The sequence below is a fragment of the Typha latifolia genome, chromosome 13 (genome assembly GCF_019914945.1).
Source record: "Typha latifolia isolate L0001 chromosome 13, TyphaL0001v2, whole genome shotgun sequence".
NCBI lineage: Eukaryota > Viridiplantae > Streptophyta > Magnoliopsida > Poales > Typhaceae > Typha > Typha latifolia.
In genome coordinates this window covers 1,904,744-1,924,620 of record NC_133098.1, presented here as the reverse complement: position 1 = coordinate 1,924,620, position 19,877 = coordinate 1,904,744, and the positions used below count along the sequence as shown (strand labels likewise).

Below are 19,877 nucleotides of genomic sequence, written 5' to 3'. Positions count from 1 at the left end.
TTTTATTTTTAATGTGCACGCGTGTTATTATTCACGCTTTTTTTTTTTTGTTGTTGAACCAAATCAACTTTCGTGAATACCAAAGACGCTGCATTATTAACTTATTAGCACCTAAGAATGTCACATTATAACATCTATTTTTATATTATACTTAGGATGCATAAATATAGGTTTTAGACTTCACTATTTTTCTTTCTCTCAACAAATCAGTCAATAAATGCAATCCATAATTTGATGAAACCGGAGTTTCATCAAAGGTATGAATGAATGCCCAGTAATTCAATCAGTTACATCATGAAAATGAAAAAGAAACGCGAAGTATTACAGGCCAGTAGGATTCTGAAACAGTACAAAATAGAATTTATTCTTGAGAACAGGGTAAAAGATATTGGGGGAAGCTGTGAGCTTCATGACACATGAAAGGAGACAAAATTATATTTGACATCTACTCCACCGAAAATTTGCATCACAGCCACACATTAAGTTACTGCAACTCTTTTTCAGATATGCAATCACTTTATCTTGCAGTTTAAATATATTATACAGCAGAAAAAAGAGGGCTCCTGCGAGATTACCGGACCCCATCTCATACTCGATCAAATCAACGAGTTTGAGATTGAACAGCAGAAGATGGATGGATCTAGCATGTAATACACATTGCTGTTTGGCTTCCATCAACTGCCATCATCCAGAATCTATTGAAGATTTAAGATGATGGTCATATCATTTCATGAACTTCTGTAGTCTTCTTTCTGCTGCAAGTCCAGCCTTGTTTTGAGGTTCAAGCGCTAGGGCATGTCTGAAATCTGCAAATTCAAAAAAAAGAAAAAAAAGGGGAAAAGAATTAGAAATTGCACTAACACCAATTCAAACTTGTTCATAAGCCAGTCTCAAAGAAAGCATCTGTCAGGAATTTCGTGGATACCATATAAATGAATCTGTCCTAACTTATTATCTTGTGATACAACATGAAGTCTGAAGCAAGAAGATACTCTAATGCAGAAATTAACATAAAATTTGGATATGAATGTTTCTTGTTTTTAGCATGTTAATGAAAAGAAAATATTTATTCTTGAGACGAAGATAAGTTATCTAAAAGTAGGCATAAGTTACTTGGGAGTCAACAACATTTTGCCAGTTTTTAAATAAAAGAAACAAATATTCTGTAACTAGAATGGTTGCATGCACGATAGGGCATACTGAAAGAAGTTTGAAGGATAATATACTATATAAAACTATTGTCAAGCTAGAATTTCCACAAACCTTGGATAGCTTCTTTATAGAACAAGAGCATTTCCCTGGCTGTCCCTCGCCTTAGATATGCTTTAACATTCTGATAGACAGAAATGTTAAGTCACTGGTTATATAATAGCAAATACACCAATAGGCAGAATATTATAAATAGGAAAAGATAAATAACAATTACATCTCAAATCTCCACAGAAATATGTAAAGATATTCATAGATACTTTAATCTTCTTGGGAAGCAAATGGTGAGCATGTTTTTCGACAACAAACTTTCTAACCACCCCATTCCAGTAACCGAAAACACAAAAACTAGATCATCAATGTGTTCATGATTTCCACTAACATTTCTCTACCAACCCTTGACAATTAAATTTTGGGATGCATGCAATAAGACCTTTTAATACATTTCTACTATTTGCAGGCACGAGTTTTCCAGCTTAACAAAAGTATGGAGGACACTCTGAATGACCTGTTATCTAATTTATATTACAGTTTCACTAAGGCATAAATGTTTGAATTCTCTCTCCAATCAGAAAAATGTTCCAAAATTATTAAATGTACGAAGGAAACTCAGAAACGACCTATTATATCATTTCTAACTATTTCATTCCAGCATGAAGGTTCCAATAATTTATGAAATATTGATAAATATTTAAGAGAAGGGAAGATAAGATGTTGAATAAGACACAAAATTGAAACATGTATTGACTATCTGCAAACTTCGTTTTACCTTCTTATCCAACAGAATGGCCTGATTGCAATCTGCTTCAGCTTGCTGAAAGCTGCAGAGTGAATTTACTCACCAATAGATTTATTGATTTTTAAAGAACCTATCAATAAATGCATCATAATGGAAAATAACATACCAACCCAGTTCCAGATATGCAGCTGCTCTATTGCAGTAATATGTTGCATTCGTATCATTCAATTTAATAGCTTCAGAATAAAACGTGACAGCCTTATTCCATTGTCTTCCCTTATATGCCGCATTCCCCTAACACAAAGTTGAGCAACAACTACTAATTTATCATGGAAATAAACAAAGAAAAATTGAATATCCATCATTAACTGCTGAAGCAGAGAAATGAATGTCAAATCCAATAGAGAACGCCTTATATCATCTCTAAAAGATGGCAACAATATGAATGACGGGTCAGACAATGAAGTTAAACATGTCTACTGATCCATGATCCATCTAAATATTTCACTCTCACCATATCCAAAACCTTCGCAAAATTAAAGTCAGCTTCCATATGTTGTATGCTTGAGATCCACCAATGTTGAAATGATTTTATGTGAGCAAGATAGTAGTTCAGGAGATTGCTGGTCATTCAAGTCTTGGAAAGGTTCTGTGAAGAGCTAAATAGACAAGCCAAGTATTTTAAGTACATGTCTTCGTATATTCACTTTAACCCAACACCTTAAATGTCTATATCAGCATGATAATTAGTAGCAAAACACAGCTAAAATGATATCTAAATTGAAGACCAAAGATTAAACAAAAGAAGAAGTTTAGCATTATCAGGGACCAAAGAGGACAAAAAAGAATTCTTGTTTTACCAAGCAGCTTATATGCACTTATGTAGTATACAAACCTTTTCTTTCAATAATTCCGAAGCATCCATATCCCCATTGGTATCCGGTGCTGAAACCGAGTTGGATGCCATGCTGACTTGTTCTTGTATAGAAGAATACATGTCTAAAACAGTATTAAGAAGAAACTTATCTGCTCCGTGTGCTGCTATAAATGAAACTGAGATGGGATAACTATCATGCCTCCCTAATGGAATGATAGCCTGAAAAGAATAAGTCACCACATAAATAAACATTGCAATGGATTTAATTAGCTTAAGAATCAAAAAATCTATCTAAGGAAATGTTTCTAAGTATTTATTATCATTAATTGTCCCTAAAACATGATTATGCACCTGACAGCAGCCAGACATTCCAGCGATGCTCAATAATGTGTGTAGTCGATCTTCAAACTCTACAGACATTCTTTGCTTGGATTTTCGTTTTAGTGGAAAATCTGTTGTTGGGATGACCAAAACTCCTCCATCCTAACGAGCAATACAGCAGATAAATAACTCAGAAAAAGTGTAAGACTAACAAAACTGCAAATGAAAATGAAGAACATGCCAACTTTTAAAATCAAATTTTATTACAGAAAGGTAAGGAAGGTTGGACATACATGAAGAAAAATCAGATTTATATCTGCAGAAATGTGAAACAATCCTGTTGTTCCATGTATAGGTGAAAACAAGATCCTTCCACAGGTGCTTAACATTTTTTTCTATAATGAAAAATTACCTTGAGGAGGCTGTTAAGTGCAGCTCGCAGTTCAGTTCGAACACTGTACACAGATTTGATGTTGGCATGAGTAGAATTCACAGCTGCAAGAACTCGAGCAGAGATATCTAGACTGATCCTGGGTTTCACTTTTTTAATCCAATCCTCATGTTTTGTTTTGAATTCACATCTGAAAAGTTGATTGATATTTCAGACTGACAGTAAATACATCAAAGATAATGTCATGCATCTATATAACATTTTCTTGTGCCAAAAAAACCAAAAGCACATGTTATTGTTTTCAAGTAATTGTGATGCGTGACGGCCTCTTATATCATGTTAACTTTTTTTCTGCAGAGCATATCACCACAAGAAAAATGTGTCAATAAGTTCTACAAAAAAAGAGACTATGAGCTTGTTCAAGTTAATGTTTGCAACAAGTCCACGCCAAAACATAAATATACTTGAAACAAACCTTTGCAATAACACCATAACTGTCGCAAGAGCCTTCAAAGCACATGCTCCTTGCTGCATCTTTGTAGAAGGTTCATAAAACTCTTTCAAACTTGGTACATTAGAAGCAATATATTGACCAAGATTTATATGCCTCGGAGTCTGGTCTGCATACAATATACAGAAAGGAAATGGTGGAACACATGAGTTTTCACAAGAAATCATGATTATTAATACTTAATGTTAACTTCAACTTTGACTCTAAAAGCGAAAGAAGAAGAAGAAAGAAAAAAGACAACAGTAACCGTATAGCTCACATCCAGATAAAGTTCCAATAGCACTGCTTATAACATGCATTGTCTTCTGTTTTGGAACCCGTAATAACTGAAAGCAATCATCAGCAAATATGAACTGCCTTGATTGTTTAAGCCCCATTGGAGATGCTTGCAACAAGACATTCCCAACACGGTGTAGAACAGAAGGATCTCGTGCAAGCCATCCTAAAAGAATTCGATGAAATAATGAGGAAGAATCTAAAAGCGCTGGAGTTGATTGTAGTAACAGATAATTCGAAGTGAACATTGGCATATCTATACAAGAGAATGTCACAATGACTATTCAAATATTTCGGCTAATAGCCTTTCAAGCCAAGAGAAAATACAGAGAAGATAAGTATGTGTGTGTCGTGGTGGCCACATATAATGATCTTAAAGCTTCAATTATCAAATTGGAATCTACATAAGATTCTAAATCCTTTCATAAGAACTTCCTCAAGAGAAAAAAATCTGAGAATAGAATAACTTTCCAGCTTGGAGATGATCGAATTGTAAGAAATAAATCAAACAGTTAAAACTGAAAACCTACAAACATGTAGAAGTATCTAATAAGGAAAACATGCTAGATCAGAAAGCAAAAGTCTTGAAGCAAGATGTGAAGATCATGTCGCTGATGTATCGTAGAAAATGCTAACTGAATCATCTACATCTCTTCATAGTTATATTTTCCAGCATTCATTTATCTATGGAAAATTTCCAATCAAGATATTGACTCCAGTACAGCACAAACTATAATATATAGCCTCTTCTGCAACACTTAACAGCATAAGTTCCAGATGTTGACTGTCAACAACCACACCAAAATAAACCTTTTGGAATGAAATAAGTCAATAACGTGAAGCTTTCTCAAGGAAAAACTCGCAGATCATATATATATTTTTTACAATGAACACCTTGTTCGATGTACATTGCTTATTCAACTGTCATAGAACTATAAAGATAATAAACCTGGGTCAAAGAAAATGAAGCGATTAAAACAATTCCAAAGATGTAGGTCAAAGAAGCCTAATGTATACTGCATAGGCATACCACATTACGAACACTACAACCATTACTCTTCTCTAAAATGCAAATTGAAATAAAGGAAAGATGTCATTTATATGCATCACCAAGACAATGCCTTCCCACATATGCGTCATCAAACAAGTATATTCTTATTCAGTTGGCAGGTCATACCTATAGCATCTAAACTTTGACAATTCGGTAAAATTCCAATAGTAGATACAACCCCATGAGAAGGTCTGAAACCAAGGATACCACAAAATGAAGCTGGAATTCTCACACCTCCAACCGTGTCAGTACCTGCAGATGCACAAAGTACCTTCATGTGACCAGAGATCATAAATTCATAAGGAAACTTAGTAAAATAACTTCTTGAACAATTGACTGCAACCTGTAAAACAAACTATTTGATAGCATGGGAAGATGATAAAGGAACTCAATAAATAAAAATTTCTTGAACAATAAGCTTTAACCTGTAAAATAAACAACTAGTACCAACATTTTAGTCCCAATCCCAGCCATTTTGTTTGGCTATATAGATCTTTTTCCTAAATTTTTACTATTTAGTGCAAGGAGCTTTGTCAAATTAAGTGCTATCCTGTTGCTTCCTCCCATGTAGTTTTGCTCCCTCTCAAGGACCTTCTTGAACGGGATCAAATAAAGACTGCAGTGAAGATATGAATGTTCACAATTATTTGATAGCATAGGTGATAATATTATTACATAGTGAATTGTTAGGACATCTAGAATCATGTAATTGCAAAGTAAATGTGAAATGACTCGTAAGTTAGATATGGCAAATGTACTAGAACAGATGGTCAACACAAATAGCAGAAAAATGACAAGAGTGTGTGCCACCTAACAAAGCACTATCAATTTATCTTATTAACAATTAACACCCCAACCCAGCGCACAAAACAAGGAAGAAAAAAAAAATGAACCAAACCGAACCGAGCAGGAAAGGAAATAGGTACATAAGCAAGTATTCACCTGATATCATACACTTCATGTTGGCCCACAAGTATGGATTATTCAATACTGTTGCCCATAGTTATCAAAACTCAAAACTGAACCAGACTAAGTGGTCGAACCAGTTGGAACTGAAATACAATATACCGGTAAAAACCGGCCAACCTAGTAGTTCAACCAGTGAACAGTGCAACCTGGTATGGTTTTTACGAACTGACTGGATTGCTCTTTTTAAAAAAAAATTATCTAGTTGTCCTTAATATTTAACAATTCTATTATTTGCCATAAGGGTAATTTAGTCTTAAAATAAAAAAATTATATTTTAGAAATGTAAAGTCTAATTAAGATATGATTTTGTACAAGTCATATGATTTGATTTACTTAAACCAAAATATTAGTTTAAAAAGAATTATTTAGAACTATGAGTAAGGAGAGCAAATCAGCTGATGGAACTTGCATTTGAACCCTTCAATATTTAAAATGATCTATATAAACCAGCAGTCTGACTGGGTGACCCAATGTTGAATCAGTAACTCGGTGACCCAACCTGGGTTAATATTTGGTTCTATTCTGATAACTATATTGTTAGCTACACAAGGATATGTTATCTCTAGAACATAGATAAACACTAAGTGCACAGGAAGACAGTTGGCTGCTCTGAGGCAAATTAAATTCAGGTTTAGTGCAAAATATGATGAATAAATCAATAATATATTGTTCTAAATGTGAGAGCCCAGTTTACAATCAGTGGAATACCAAGAGCAACATCAACTAGTTCAGAAGCAACGGCCACTGCTGCCCCACTGCAAGATCCTCCAGGGACTACTGACGGGTATTCTGCATTGACTGGCGTCCCATAATGCAAGTTTTCTCCAGTTAGACTGCCAAAAGGAAGATAAACAAGTTCAATCAATGAGATTTAGTAATTTTCATAAAAGTTGTCGTGATAAAAAGACATACTTATGAAGATTAGACTCATTAGAGCATCAAAATAAACTAGTACAAGAAAAAAAAAAACTGTTACAAGTTTCACTTAATGGATAAGGTTAATAGATATAATGATCATGGGAGAGACTCAAAAATAAAATGAGACAAAGAAGTTAAAAGAACAGATGGTATTAGCTTTGATACATAGAGAAGCACAGGAGGGCCTGGACAATTATATGTCTCAAAAGTTGCCAAAAAGAAGCGTAGAAAGATAGATATGCCTCAACTCTTACAAAAAGTTTCATAAGATATTTCTTTTTTATCAGTAGTTATATATGACAAGTAGAACATCTAATCACATCAAAGGTGGACCTGAAAAAGATGTATAAAAAGATTAAAAGTATAAACAAGAAAAAATTTACATGGAACATATCAATATCGCTGCATAAAAAAGGAACACAATATTGAGAAGGGTTCATCAATGTTATACATCTAAGGAATGAACGGTTTTTGAGACATGATCATAAACTTTGCTACTTACATTCTTGTAATTGCCAATAAGTACTTTAGAAAGCAAGATGAGCATCCAATTACATAGAAGAGCAATCTGAAATACATGAGAACTTTTTGCCACAAGAATCTCAGATGAATTGTTTGATTTGCTTGCTTTAGAGTATTTCTAACTGACCATGTGCAAGCTCGAGTCGAGTAAAACCAGATGATTCTTACCATCAGAATATTATTGTAAAGAATCTGCATAAATATACAATAAATATTCTGGGAAGTAATAATAAAGATGCTCCCTTTCACCCAGCCATTCTCCTATCAAAAGTTTAATGGTATCAAATTCCAACCCTACTTCTTAAGCTTCATTACACTAAGGTTTCGGAAGAATCTACGAACAACTTGTCAATCTTAAACTAAAAGCTTAGCGTCTAGATCAAGAAGTTTACAGAATATATGTAATAATGACACTCTTACTGATTAATTCAAAGGTTCACTGTCAAACATCTGTCCACAAAGTAGCAGTGAGATTTTCAGTTTTCTCAAGATGAAAAAGGCATAATCAACTTATCCTTAGCTTGTAGTTCATAGTGAGTTCAAAGTTGAAGTCGCCCTTTAGTTTATAGATCTCTTACATAATTCCCCAAAAGCAGTCAACACCTTCCATGTAACTTATTGATCACATTAAAGAAATAACGAAAAGGAACAATACTGCATTTCTGTTATTAAAGTAGCTCTTGTTTGAACAACTCAAGGAGGTCTCATGAGATGACCGTCACAGAAAGGAGATTAGATATCCTCTTATTGTGCTATTAGCCTATTATTCTCCATAAGCTTACAAGAAGCTACAAATATATAATTCTTATAATCGTCAAACAGAAAGGAAATTAAAATGTTTCAAATCAAACTTACAGGAACGATCGATAAATAACTCAACAAACAGGCTAATAAGAACAAAGACCGATGGGCTTAGAACTAAAATTACGAACCCGAAAGCTAGTTCATCCATAACAGTCCTCCCTACACACGTGGCTCCTTGCTTTAGGAGCATCGTCACCGCCACAGCCGTCCGTCTCGCGGCCTCGTGCGTCTTCCTCCAATCCGGATTCCCAAATCCGGAAACATATCCCTCAACCTCAAAACTGCAGATTTCAATTACCAAAATGTTAGAATAACCTAACAATTTCTGATCATAACAATTAAAATACAAAAGGAAGAAGAGGCAGTACTTACTTGTCGCTAACAGCGAAGTTGAGGTCGGCGAGGGGTTGGCGAGCAGCCGGGGGAGGCGGCTGAGGGAAGCAAGCAAGCTCGAATCGCTCGACGAAGGCGCCGAAGTTTTCGATCGGCTTGGATCCTTCTCTTAACCTACGCCTACTCCGGCGACTGGCCTCGGCGAGGATCACGACGCCGACGATGGTTATCCCGACGACGATCCAGACCTTGGGTTTGGACGCCTCGATCATGCCCGACCGCAACCTCCCCGAGAGCTCCATCTTTAACCGATTCGATCGCGAATCGCGATCAAGAAGAAAGAGAAGAGGGCGAGGGGAGAGAGAGAGAGAGAGAGAGAGAGAGAGAGAGAGAGAGAGAGAGAGAGAGAGGTAGGGTTTAAGGAGGGTTTAAGCCGTCAAGAAGAAGAAGAAGAGTGGAGGAAGTTCTTATTAATTTTTTCTTTTCCTCTCCGTCTCAGAGACGATCAGTTGGAAATATACGTCTTTTGCTGCAATGCGTCGAAAAATTCTACGCCGACTTGATAAGTATCTTTCTTCGTGTTCGTGGAACTCGGCAACGTATTCCATAAAACGCCGTTTTCTTATTTCCCAATGATATTGGTTTCGGGAGATTAACTTGCTTTGCAACTATTCTCCCAACTATCAGTGACATGATCACAAGGTGTTTGTTTAAAGTGAAGTCATACAGTTGATATAAAAGTTAGTGCAGAACCATTAGAATTACAAACAGTTAGCATGGTGACAAGTTATAACACCATAGATATAAATCCAATCAATTACAATATCGCCAATGACAGAAGGAAATTATAGAATACCTCATAGCAATGTGCTAATGTGCATATTATTCTAAATACTGGTCACCCAGCAAGCTCTGCATAAAAATCTGGACTAAAGCATAACTTTACAACTTGTACAGAGGAGAAATAAAAACATTACTAATCTTACAACGATGAATCGAGAGCATTTACAGTATGATATCATAGAACCCTCTCAGCTTTACCATGTTTAGCATCAGGAAGTCTAACGCCAGGATAATATAGTGGACTGATTCTCCAGGATCATCATGAAATTGTAAGATATTTATCACCACTTAAATCTAACAACTATGCATGATATGTCATCCGTAGAATTTCTATTCAGTGCTTCAGCTGTTAATTGCTTCGCCGCTGCTTGTGGGTCTTTGGTCTTTCTAACAAGATCGACTACCTCATGATTGGTCATAACCTGGTTGAATTGTGAAAGAAATATGAATTTGTTAATATAGCTAGGAAAGAGGCCAAGGTATCAACAATCAATATCAACAAAAGACAACAACCTTCCAAAGGCCATCACTGGCAAGGATGAGTAGCTCTGTATCAGCACTTATGTCTTCAAATCTTAAGTCAGGATCGGATCCCAAATGTAATTTAAGAGCCTTGTCTCCAAATGCTCGAGAAACAGCTAGCTGACCGTTAACTCTCGGAACATCTCCTGCAAATTGCACAGTTCTGACACTCAGATATAATTAAACTCATACGAAGAGACATGCTGAAAGTGGTGGATTGTTGGTAATTCTAAGAAGTAAGATCAATTATCACCCATTTCATGGATATAATAGCACCTTCCATTTGTACAGGTTTTCTTATAAATTTTCATATCTTTTCTTACAAGACTTGTCATACATCATATCTAAGCTCATGGTTCACTTACACGTTCACAAAATCAGATTGCATTACTTTTTTCCTTGTAGATCACACTCAGATAATAGTTAAATTTGTTTATCCACCTATGAAGACATTGAAGTAAGTGTTAGTACTAACCAGAACAATCTGATAGGAGAGGAAAATTTTCCACAGATATTTTCTGATGGAAAAAGAGAAGTAATCTGAAATACTGAAATTAGAGATAGACTACAGTAATAGAACAATTTGTGGAGAATAAACTTACTAGAATGTCTATTTTGTCCTTTCAATAGAATTAACTTATTAGTATATGCTAGTTCTTAAAAAGAAAAATAAAATATCAATCAGTTTTCAGCAGAGCAATATGTAGCTAAAGTAATTTAGAGAGATATTGCATTTGTGTTTTCTTAACAGAACCCCAAGAATGGTTGTCAGTAAATACAGTAGACTTCACTTCCTTTTCAACTCCCATCCAGAGAACCAAGCACACACAAGCAACACAATTCTTCATCTCCCTCTCCCTCTCCCTCTAGAATGAGAGTATAGGTATCTTATGTTGGATCACGGCTCAGTTATGATTAGAGTAGTTTAATAACGAAGGTTTCTATTTATAATAGTCAGCAACTACAGAGTATCAAGGGAAGAAAAATAATACGAAGAAAAAACATCATTACATGAAACTAGACATCAGTGAAAGAAAATCAGAGAAACCTGGTATGTTTGAAACAAAGCCGCCCCTTCTCTCAATACTCGCACGCTCAGCATTAGGTTCATGATCTGTTGTCATTTGTAGGACTTCCCCTCCTTTTAAAAGAACTGCTCGGGAATCACCAACATTGGCTATCCATAACTTCATACCATTCATGAGGATAGCAGTAACTGCAGTGGATCCACCTCGTCCCAAATCTGGATTATGAGAAAGAATTGCCTGGTCAGTCTTCTCGTAGGCTTTTATGATGGCCCTATCGGGATGGGTCCAAAACGCTTCCTGTAAAGAAAAGAGTCAAAGACGATATATTATTCCCATGTGCCAGTATGAGAGGTCTCTAATGGCATTCAGTATGAATAAGTGGAAAGAGCACCTCTTTCAAGATGTTAGCAAACAGATGCTTCTGTAAGTAAGCTGCAACATTATCTCCTAAATGGCCATCATAGATTGCAAATAGACCAAGCTCTTGCCCATTTATGCGAACAAACTCGGCTACATGATAATCCTCCATAGGATGATTTGCCATGCCTTTAACAAGGCTAAAACCGTAGGTAACTTTGACATGACTACCTGTGCTTTTTCCTTTGCCACAAGATGAGGAAGGACCTGCCAACTGTACAGTAAATCTAGACTCAATCTAGACTTTTCAGAATAACTCATATAGAGACACAGGAAGGAAGGAATAAAGCAGGGCTTGAACTTTATTCTGTGCAATATGTGCGATGATGATATATCAGAAATAAATCTACCAAACAAACTATAAACTTAAAAAGATTTTGGGCATACAGGATCAGAAAAGATTAAATTAACAATTAGGCATACTAAAGCATAACAAAGTATATCCCACCCTACCAATACATGGCTTCTTAAGTTACAAGAGACTCAACGACAACTTTACAATGAACATAAGCTCCAATTTGTCACACCACAATTACATCTTAAAGGAATTCTCCCTGCAAGGTTTAAGGTTAAGCTGGAGGGATATTGATGATTATCCTTTCATGGACAAGCTTGATCACTTGATTAGAATTGAATCTGTAAGATTTATCTAGTATTAGGTTTGGTTTTCATTCCCTCCTTAGTAGGCACCCAACCTCTCAAGTTCAAGTACACCTTCAGCAAACTTTCATTTCTCTCAAGATGACAAATTGAGATAAACCTGAGCTATCTACACATGAACTCTTTGAAACAATTGGGATCAGGCAATCCCGCTTCAAACAACAATCAGATAATGTTGTCAATTTAATCATGAAAACATCCTTTTTGTTTAGAATGAGCCAGATAATTCCCTGGAGTGAATGGAAACATTGAATCTTCTGCAGAATGATCAGATCAAGGTTTTACTACTGTAAAATAAAGAAACTGCCACTATCTCTATAGTTCAACTCGAAACCCTCACTGATGTATAGAAGAAATTTATTGAATATAGAAGAAACTCCAAAGGTAGATCTTCAATCTAATGATAAAAACAAAAATACTATGAACTCCCCCCACAGATAAAATCAACGCAAAAGGAGAAAAAATTCTTGAGAATTTAGTAGTTCCAAAATTAATGCTCAATCACTAAAAAAGAACTATTGTTTAGATCATCACAAACCTGAGAACAGCACGCTCGGAAGCAGCATAATCTATCCATGAATCCTCAGCTAAGTCCGCAACATGTACTCCTTCCGCCAACCCCAAGATTCGATTTTGAGCGAGACCCAGTTCCCGAAACCTCGAGATGTTCACGGAACTGCAAACCTTGCGACCCGAAACCAAATCCAAGATCGCTAATCGAAAATCTGGGCATCAAGAGATGGGTCTTACGAATCAACCAACCACACCGCAAGAGAAATCGAAAGGAGAAGAAAATTAAAGAGGAACTCGGGAGACAAAGGCTGCCATGCTGACTTCGTCGTGGAAGCCAACGAGTTTGATACGCTATGATCGCCAAGAACAGTGTGGGAGAAGATTATTCGGTGGTGCAACTTGAGACTTTCTTTGCAGTAAATCGAGAAATAACTGCAAGACTGCAAATCGTACAAATTCAAGAGTGAAAAAAGGTTGACTTTTGTTTCCTTCAAGCTGAGATGGTCTTTGAATCGATTAGGATGCGATTGGACGGGCCCAATCGTGATCCAACGGCTGCCGCTCGTGAGGCTCGAAGGAAGGAGAGACGTTGGATTGCCATAGAATCTACCTAATCATTGAAGAATCCGAACACGAATGGGGAGGTTTTGGAGTGTTTAACTATTTTAAGTATGTCACAAATTTTTTACGTGTGTCTAACAAGACTAGGTATTGGCGGGAGAATTCAGCGATTTATATGAAAAAAATTTCTCTCAGCATTTTTTCAGTAACTTTTAAATTTCTATATAAATCGTTAAACTAACAACAACTTTTAAATAGAAGTTGATATCCTGTTCAACAGTTTTCAAACTCACATAATCTCATATTTAAATTAGAACATGACTCTCTCTTCTTTCAATTGAAGGGAAGTCCAACTTAAACTTAGACTCTCACTACCTAAATTTGAGACTTCTCGACTACTTACTTTAAAATATACTAGTTTAGTAAATCCGCTTGGATAACAACTTTCAAATAAAGTCATTCAATAATTTTCGAACTCGCGTAGTTTCGTATTTAATTTTAAAGTATATTAGATTCGTAAAAAACTAGTTTGAGATGGCTAGTTTGATAAATAAATAAAAAGCTGATCGAGACGATGACTTTCATATATAAGTTCTTCTCCTATTAACTTAGACCCGTTTGGTTTGAATTCAGGGACTCTTAACTTGTTTCAATAACTAATCTTTTTTATATCTAATCAAATTTATTCTTTAAAAATTTAATACTAAGAAATAAGACCAACTAATCAAATTTAAAGCTTAATCTTCAACCAAACAAGCCTTTCTTAGTGACTCGATTAGTAATTTTGAATTTGAGATGAATTAGACAGACGTGATAAAAAAAGGTCTGACAAACACAAAATAGTCAATAACTCCATGGGATGAGTGTAGCTTAGGTTATAAAAAAAGGTAATAATAATAAAAATAAAAATATAATTAACAATATTGATCTTGATTTTCGACTTGGGATAGTTCGGAACACTAATCTATAGGAATGAGAATGAGCTCAACAATATTAAATTTGGGCCTGAGTTGGACAATAGGGCCTGTCTGTTATTAGGCCCATATGGAGCCATTTCAGCCCTAATATAAGCTTATTTTTCTCTCACTGATGCCATGAGCATCCTTGCTAGATTACATAAATTTATCAAAAACATCCTCTATTTTGACTTTATTATCGTTCACACCCAGCAATATAGTTTTTTTTTTCATCTAACCCTTGTATTTTGTTAATGCTTTAAAAACACTTTGATGTCAGTTTTCTTATGTGAATAACCTAGAATATAGTAAAAGCAACAAGATTTTAAGATCAACCAAGGAGTATTTTAGATATTTATATATTTTATTTTTGAAAGTAATATAATATTCAAGATTTCATTATATGTTGTTATGTAAAAGTTAACTGTGTTTTTAAGATATAAGAAGTGGCATGTAAGGGCACGGCTAATAATACTCGTGTGACAGGATGTGAATGATAATAAAGACAAAAAGTATGATCTTTTTTATAAATTTTCCTAAGATTTGATTTTAGTTGAGCATGCTTAAGAAGTAAAAAAGCTCTGAAGGATGATGGTATTGCCACCAACTTGTCATGATTTAGTGAAAAAATGGGACAAATTGGCAAGTTGATTGTAAGTCAAGGCAGACAGCAACATTAATTTTAAAACAAATGCTAAATACTAGTCATAATTATGATTAGTTTCACAAGTTGGATTAATATTTTCTTGAGGTTTTACTATATACTTGGAATTAATAACACATAATAGAATTGTCTTCTGTGTATCATCTGAAAGTTATTACATTCTGGCTTTTAGTGCTTTAGTTCAACTGTTATTATGTTTTCTTTATTTCTGAAAAAAGTAATCCATCTTCTCTGGAAACTTAATCATCTTAATCTGTCATGTTAAAGTGATAAATGTTAAAAGAAGAGAGGGAAACCTTTATAGATCTAACCATGTTTTGGCATCAATCAATCAATCTAAATAAATAAGTTAACCACTGAATGAAATGTCTGGTTAATGTCCCTATAGAAGTTAATGATGTATCAGATAGCTAGCTCCCAGATGTTGCAGCATAGTTATAATATCAACTTCTATGTCAAGTGAAAGTAACAAAATTGGAGTTCTTGAGAAGTAGGTATAACAGTTAGGAAAACGCTGCAGATGATACTTATTTATTGACAAACAAAATAGGACAAACAAAATAGGTACTATGTCTTTGTATCATAATGTGATAGCAACTTGACTACTAGTCAAGGATCTTTCACTTTCAGTATTAATGTTTTAGTGAGACACTTGGAGGAGCCTGGCATCCCTATGGAAGCTTATTCTTGCTCCTTGGAAATCTTCGATCATGTTAAGACTCAGTCTCTCAAGAGGTATGAGCATTAATTGGAGAAGTTTTTTTCTCTTCGTATGATGCGTGGTTTAATTTGTTTTCCATTTTGTTTCACACACTAAACAAATTAATCTATATGACTCATTTGCAAACATTCTGATATCAGTTTATCTTATAGTTCTTCCTCTTACTGACAATTAAATTTGCTTCTCAGTACTAGTACTGCATAATCTCATCATCCACAAGAAGAAAGATTTTTAGTATCTGTGATGACAACTGATTTGGACAGTGCAGAGACATGGGTCATAACTACTGGCCAGCTATGAAGATTAATGCCCTTAAATAAACAAAAGCACACATGTTTTGTAAGTAATTTATATTGAAATGGTCAAGATCTGATGAATTTAGCATCGGATCTGCAGGGCCCTGCATCCAATATACTACTCATTAACAGTTGTAGTGTTCATTAGTTACAAGGAATTATTGGTTTGAACAATGAATTAGGTACTGCCCACTTGTGCAGGGCCTCAAATATATGAAATACTTATCTTAGTCTTTATGACCTTATTTGCTTTAGTTTAGAGACCCTTCCTAAACTAGTTCAATAAGCAAACATATTTTTATCCTTTTCATATCTAATCAAGATTAGGCCTATAAAACTAGCCAACTGTGATGCTTTTTAGTCGAAATTAACAATTATCTTGCACTATTTTAGTTTATCTGTATTATTCAGCATTGGCAAATTACGGTACTTCTGCTCATTTATGATTACTATTACAAAATTTAAGTTCTTCAACTGAGAGTGAGATGTTTGATTTTGACATATTTGGAAGATGCAAAATGAAATATTAGTTGGAAGGGATACATCACAGTGCCTTTCTCCTTCAGTTGTCCTTTTGCATTGACTCTTACTCGCAACTGCTGCCCATCTCCCCTAGACATTAGTTTTTATTATTAACTTGTCTTTGTAACAAACCTCTAGTTCTTTAATTAGAATTTTCAGGAAGCTCGCTCTGTCATTCTCATCAAATTGCGGAAAAAAATTAATACAAATTTACGAGTACTAGTAGTGTTTAACAAGAGCCAATGACTTCTTCCCTGCTGTAGGATCTAATGGAGATAATATATTATCTCATATGATCGCGGTGACCGTAATTATGTATGATGATGGCTGATTCATATTCTTGTCAATAAGTTCAGACAAAGTGAATCAGTAAGGAAGAATGCCTAAATTGAAAGAAAAAGAATATGTTCATGTCTCATTCTAATCATAGACACAGTAGCTTAGAATTTTACAGTTGCTATATAGAGAAGCAGTTAATCTTTCTTGCTGCTAACATTCTGATCCAAACACATTTCTACTTCATAGCATTTTGATTCAAGTAGGATGCAGTATGGCATTGAGTAGAAGATATACATTTTATTCCTTGTGTGAATGGTCTTGAATGACTTTTTATTTCTTCCATCGAAATTTTTCACACCCCACGAAGATATCTTTCTATCAATACAGATAACTAATACACTGATATCTGATATAATATGTACTCTTTTTTCTTCTGGTTTGTGATCTTTGAGGAAAGGAGGGGAAGGTGAGGGATGATGATATAGTATTTGCTTACGTTGAGTTGCGTGCTTGGGGAGTCTTTCTAATCCCAAAGGAGCATTCTAGACCAGGGTAGGCCACCAAGATGGCCATTTCTTTCCTTAATTTGTATGGATTTCTATGTGAATTTTACCTAATTACTATGCATGCAAGTTACAATTTTGATAATATATAGCTATGTTTATGTATTTCAACTCTTTTCATTAGTAATTATGAATGCAAATCCTGCCAAATTCAATCTTCTTTTGAATTCTCAATCATTCATCCTCAACATAATTCAAATGCTGATATCATTTAATCACCTAATTCGTTATATTGCAAACAAATTGCAAGTGGGTACTCTTCCACTAAATTGTATGAGGATTTATTTTACTGCCACGTGCTCCAAATCTAATCATATTCTCATCAAACTTTATCCTCAACTAGCCAGTGGGCTATAACATGAGGACACCCGAGTTCCTTTTCTAATCTAAACTCTACAAGGGAAATGAGCAATTAAGCGTCAAATAGAAGTGAAATAAAGATCACAGACTGTATAAATAAAAAGAAAGCCATGATCTAGTGGAATTTTGTTTTGTTTTGTTTTTTGTTGTAAAGTTAAGCCAAAAGCGAATAACGTTAACAGTTCAGTGGGGCCTTACTACGGACACTTAGTGGGCATACCCACCTCGTGCTGCTATAAGTGCCCTGCCTCAGCCCATTGATCTGCTTCCAAATTACAAAATGTCATTGGGTTGGACCTGGTGGACATCTGAAAGAGGAAGTTATACTTAGTCTCAACTGTTCTCCTTAATATCTCTACCTAGCTGCAGTATTCCATTCAATATGGGAAGACCACCTTGTTCTGATGCGAATGGCATCAAGAAGGGTCCTTGGACTCCTGAAGAGGACCAGAAACTGGCGGAGTACATCCAGAATCATGGCCATGGAAGCTGGAGAGCTCTTCCAAGACTTGCTGGTCCTCTCATCTCATTCTCCATTGCTATCTTTATCTAAATTACTCTCTCTTTCTCTAGATCTTACTCTATAATGTGATGCTCTTTTTTTTCTTTTTCTTTTTCCTCTCTCTCTCTTTAGGACTCAATAGATGTGGCAAGAGCTGCAGGCTGAGATGGACCAACTACCTGAAGCCAGACATCAAGAGAGGCAACTTCTCCCGAGAGGAAGAGCAAACCATCCTTAACCTCCACTCCATGCTTGGCAACAAGTAAGCTGCATCTCCATATATATATATATGCCAGCTTTCTTTTTCAAACTCACTGTTGCATTGAGCTGATCCCAAAAATCGATCTTCTTTCTTCTGTTGAACATCTCAGGTGGTCGGCGATCGCGAAGCACCTGCCTGGCCGGACTGACAACGAGATCAAGAACTTCTGGAACACCCACCTCAAGAAGAAGCTGATCCAGATGGGCATCGACCCGATGACTCATCGGCCCAGGACCGACTTCTTCGGCTCCATAGTACCGCAGCTCCTCGCCCTTGCCAACCTTGTGGAGCAAAGATCTTGGATTAATGATCACGCTGCCCTTCTGCAGGAGGTCAAGTTGCAGTGCTCGCCGTACCTCCTCCAGTCCGCCGTTGCTGGCAGCCCTTGCACTAGTAGTCTTAGCGCTATGATCACCAATACAACGGACTTGGAGACCATGGGCATTTTGAGTTCGCCACATATGGCTTCCTTGTCCGCAGTGCATTCTCCAACTCTTGCTCACGACATTAGTAGCCAGAACAAAGTTATTAGCGAAGCGCAAGATATCCAGATGCCGTCATACTCTTTCTTTCAGCAGCCCCTGAGCAATGAAACACGCCATAATTACGAGTCTTCTCTTCCTCCCCTCATTGATATGCCTGTTCCCAGCCAGGGGGATCATTGCAGTAGCACTCCTTGTTTCTCTTGGCATGACCTGTTTCTTGATGACCAAATCATGACAAAGTTTGCTTGATCTCTCTCTCTCCCTCTCTCTCTTGCCTATAGGAAGTTTGAGTTCAGTATTGTAGTTCTTACTATGCATTGATTGTTGACATCAATGTATTGTAGTAGTTATACAGATACACTTTTGGTGTGTGTGTGTTGTTATTATTGTTGATTGTTATCTATAGGAAGTTTGAGTTCTTTTCAATGTATTGTTGGTTGTTGACTTCAATGTATTGTAGTAGGTGTACAGATACTTGGAGTACTTGTATGTACACATATACATATTGTTCACATGGTTTTTATTCTGTTTGCTTCTCTTCCATATTATCCAAGGAAAATATATAATGACCAGCACTCGCATGAGGAAGAGGAGGATCTTTCTAACGATTTGCTTGCATCATTCTCAAAATCACAACTTGCATTCTTAGTTGCGCCAGAGACTTAAAATTTATTAGAATCAGATAATAAATGGCTCAAATGGTTCTGGTTGCTTTCTGAATATATGCAAGTGATGGGTAGAGAGATTTCGAGTTTAGGTTAACTTAATAATTAGGGTTAATTGCAAGTTAGTCCCGAATGGT

The 19,877-nt window shown here is 35.8% G+C and overlaps 3 protein-coding genes across 3 annotated transcripts; 1 reads left to right on the top strand and 2 right to left on the bottom strand.

Moving 5' to 3' along the window:
* Positions 1-206: 206 nt before the first annotated feature.
* On the bottom strand, positions 207-9,457 carry LOC140799970 (outer envelope protein 64, mitochondrial). The gene is made up of 13 exons (XM_073154570.1): positions 8,961-9,457; positions 8,717-8,869; positions 7,053-7,177; positions 5,502-5,627; positions 4,308-4,490; positions 4,013-4,157; positions 3,559-3,727; positions 3,177-3,308; positions 2,844-3,044; positions 2,115-2,242; positions 1,979-2,030; positions 1,264-1,333; positions 207-806 (listed from the first exon to the last, which is right to left on the bottom strand). The coding sequence occupies exons 1-13, from the start codon at positions 9,221-9,223 to the stop codon at positions 724-726; spliced, it is 1,830 nt and encodes a 609-aa protein (XP_073010671.1). The 5' UTR covers positions 9,224-9,457; the 3' UTR covers positions 207-723.
* Positions 9,458-9,698: 241 nt separating this feature from the next.
* LOC140800234 (probable protein phosphatase 2C 41) lies at positions 9,699-13,328 on the bottom strand. Its single transcript, XM_073154911.1, has 6 exons — positions 13,226-13,328; positions 12,930-13,116; positions 11,706-11,945; positions 11,335-11,611; positions 10,278-10,432; positions 9,699-10,186 (listed from the first exon to the last, which is right to left on the bottom strand). Exons 2-6 carry the CDS (start codon positions 12,966-12,968, stop codon positions 10,046-10,048), a joined length of 852 nt encoding a protein of 283 aa, XP_073011012.1. The 5' UTR covers positions 12,969-13,116; positions 13,226-13,328; the 3' UTR covers positions 9,699-10,045.
* A 4,765-nt stretch (positions 13,329-18,093) lies between these two features.
* LOC140800233 (transcription factor MYB93-like) lies at positions 18,094-19,616 on the top strand. Its single transcript, XM_073154909.1, has 3 exons — positions 18,094-18,341; positions 18,461-18,590; positions 18,700-19,616. The coding sequence occupies exons 1-3, from the start codon at positions 18,209-18,211 to the stop codon at positions 19,322-19,324; spliced, it is 888 nt and encodes a 295-aa protein (XP_073011010.1). The 5' UTR covers positions 18,094-18,208; the 3' UTR covers positions 19,325-19,616.
* Positions 19,617-19,877: the final 261 nt, after the last annotated feature.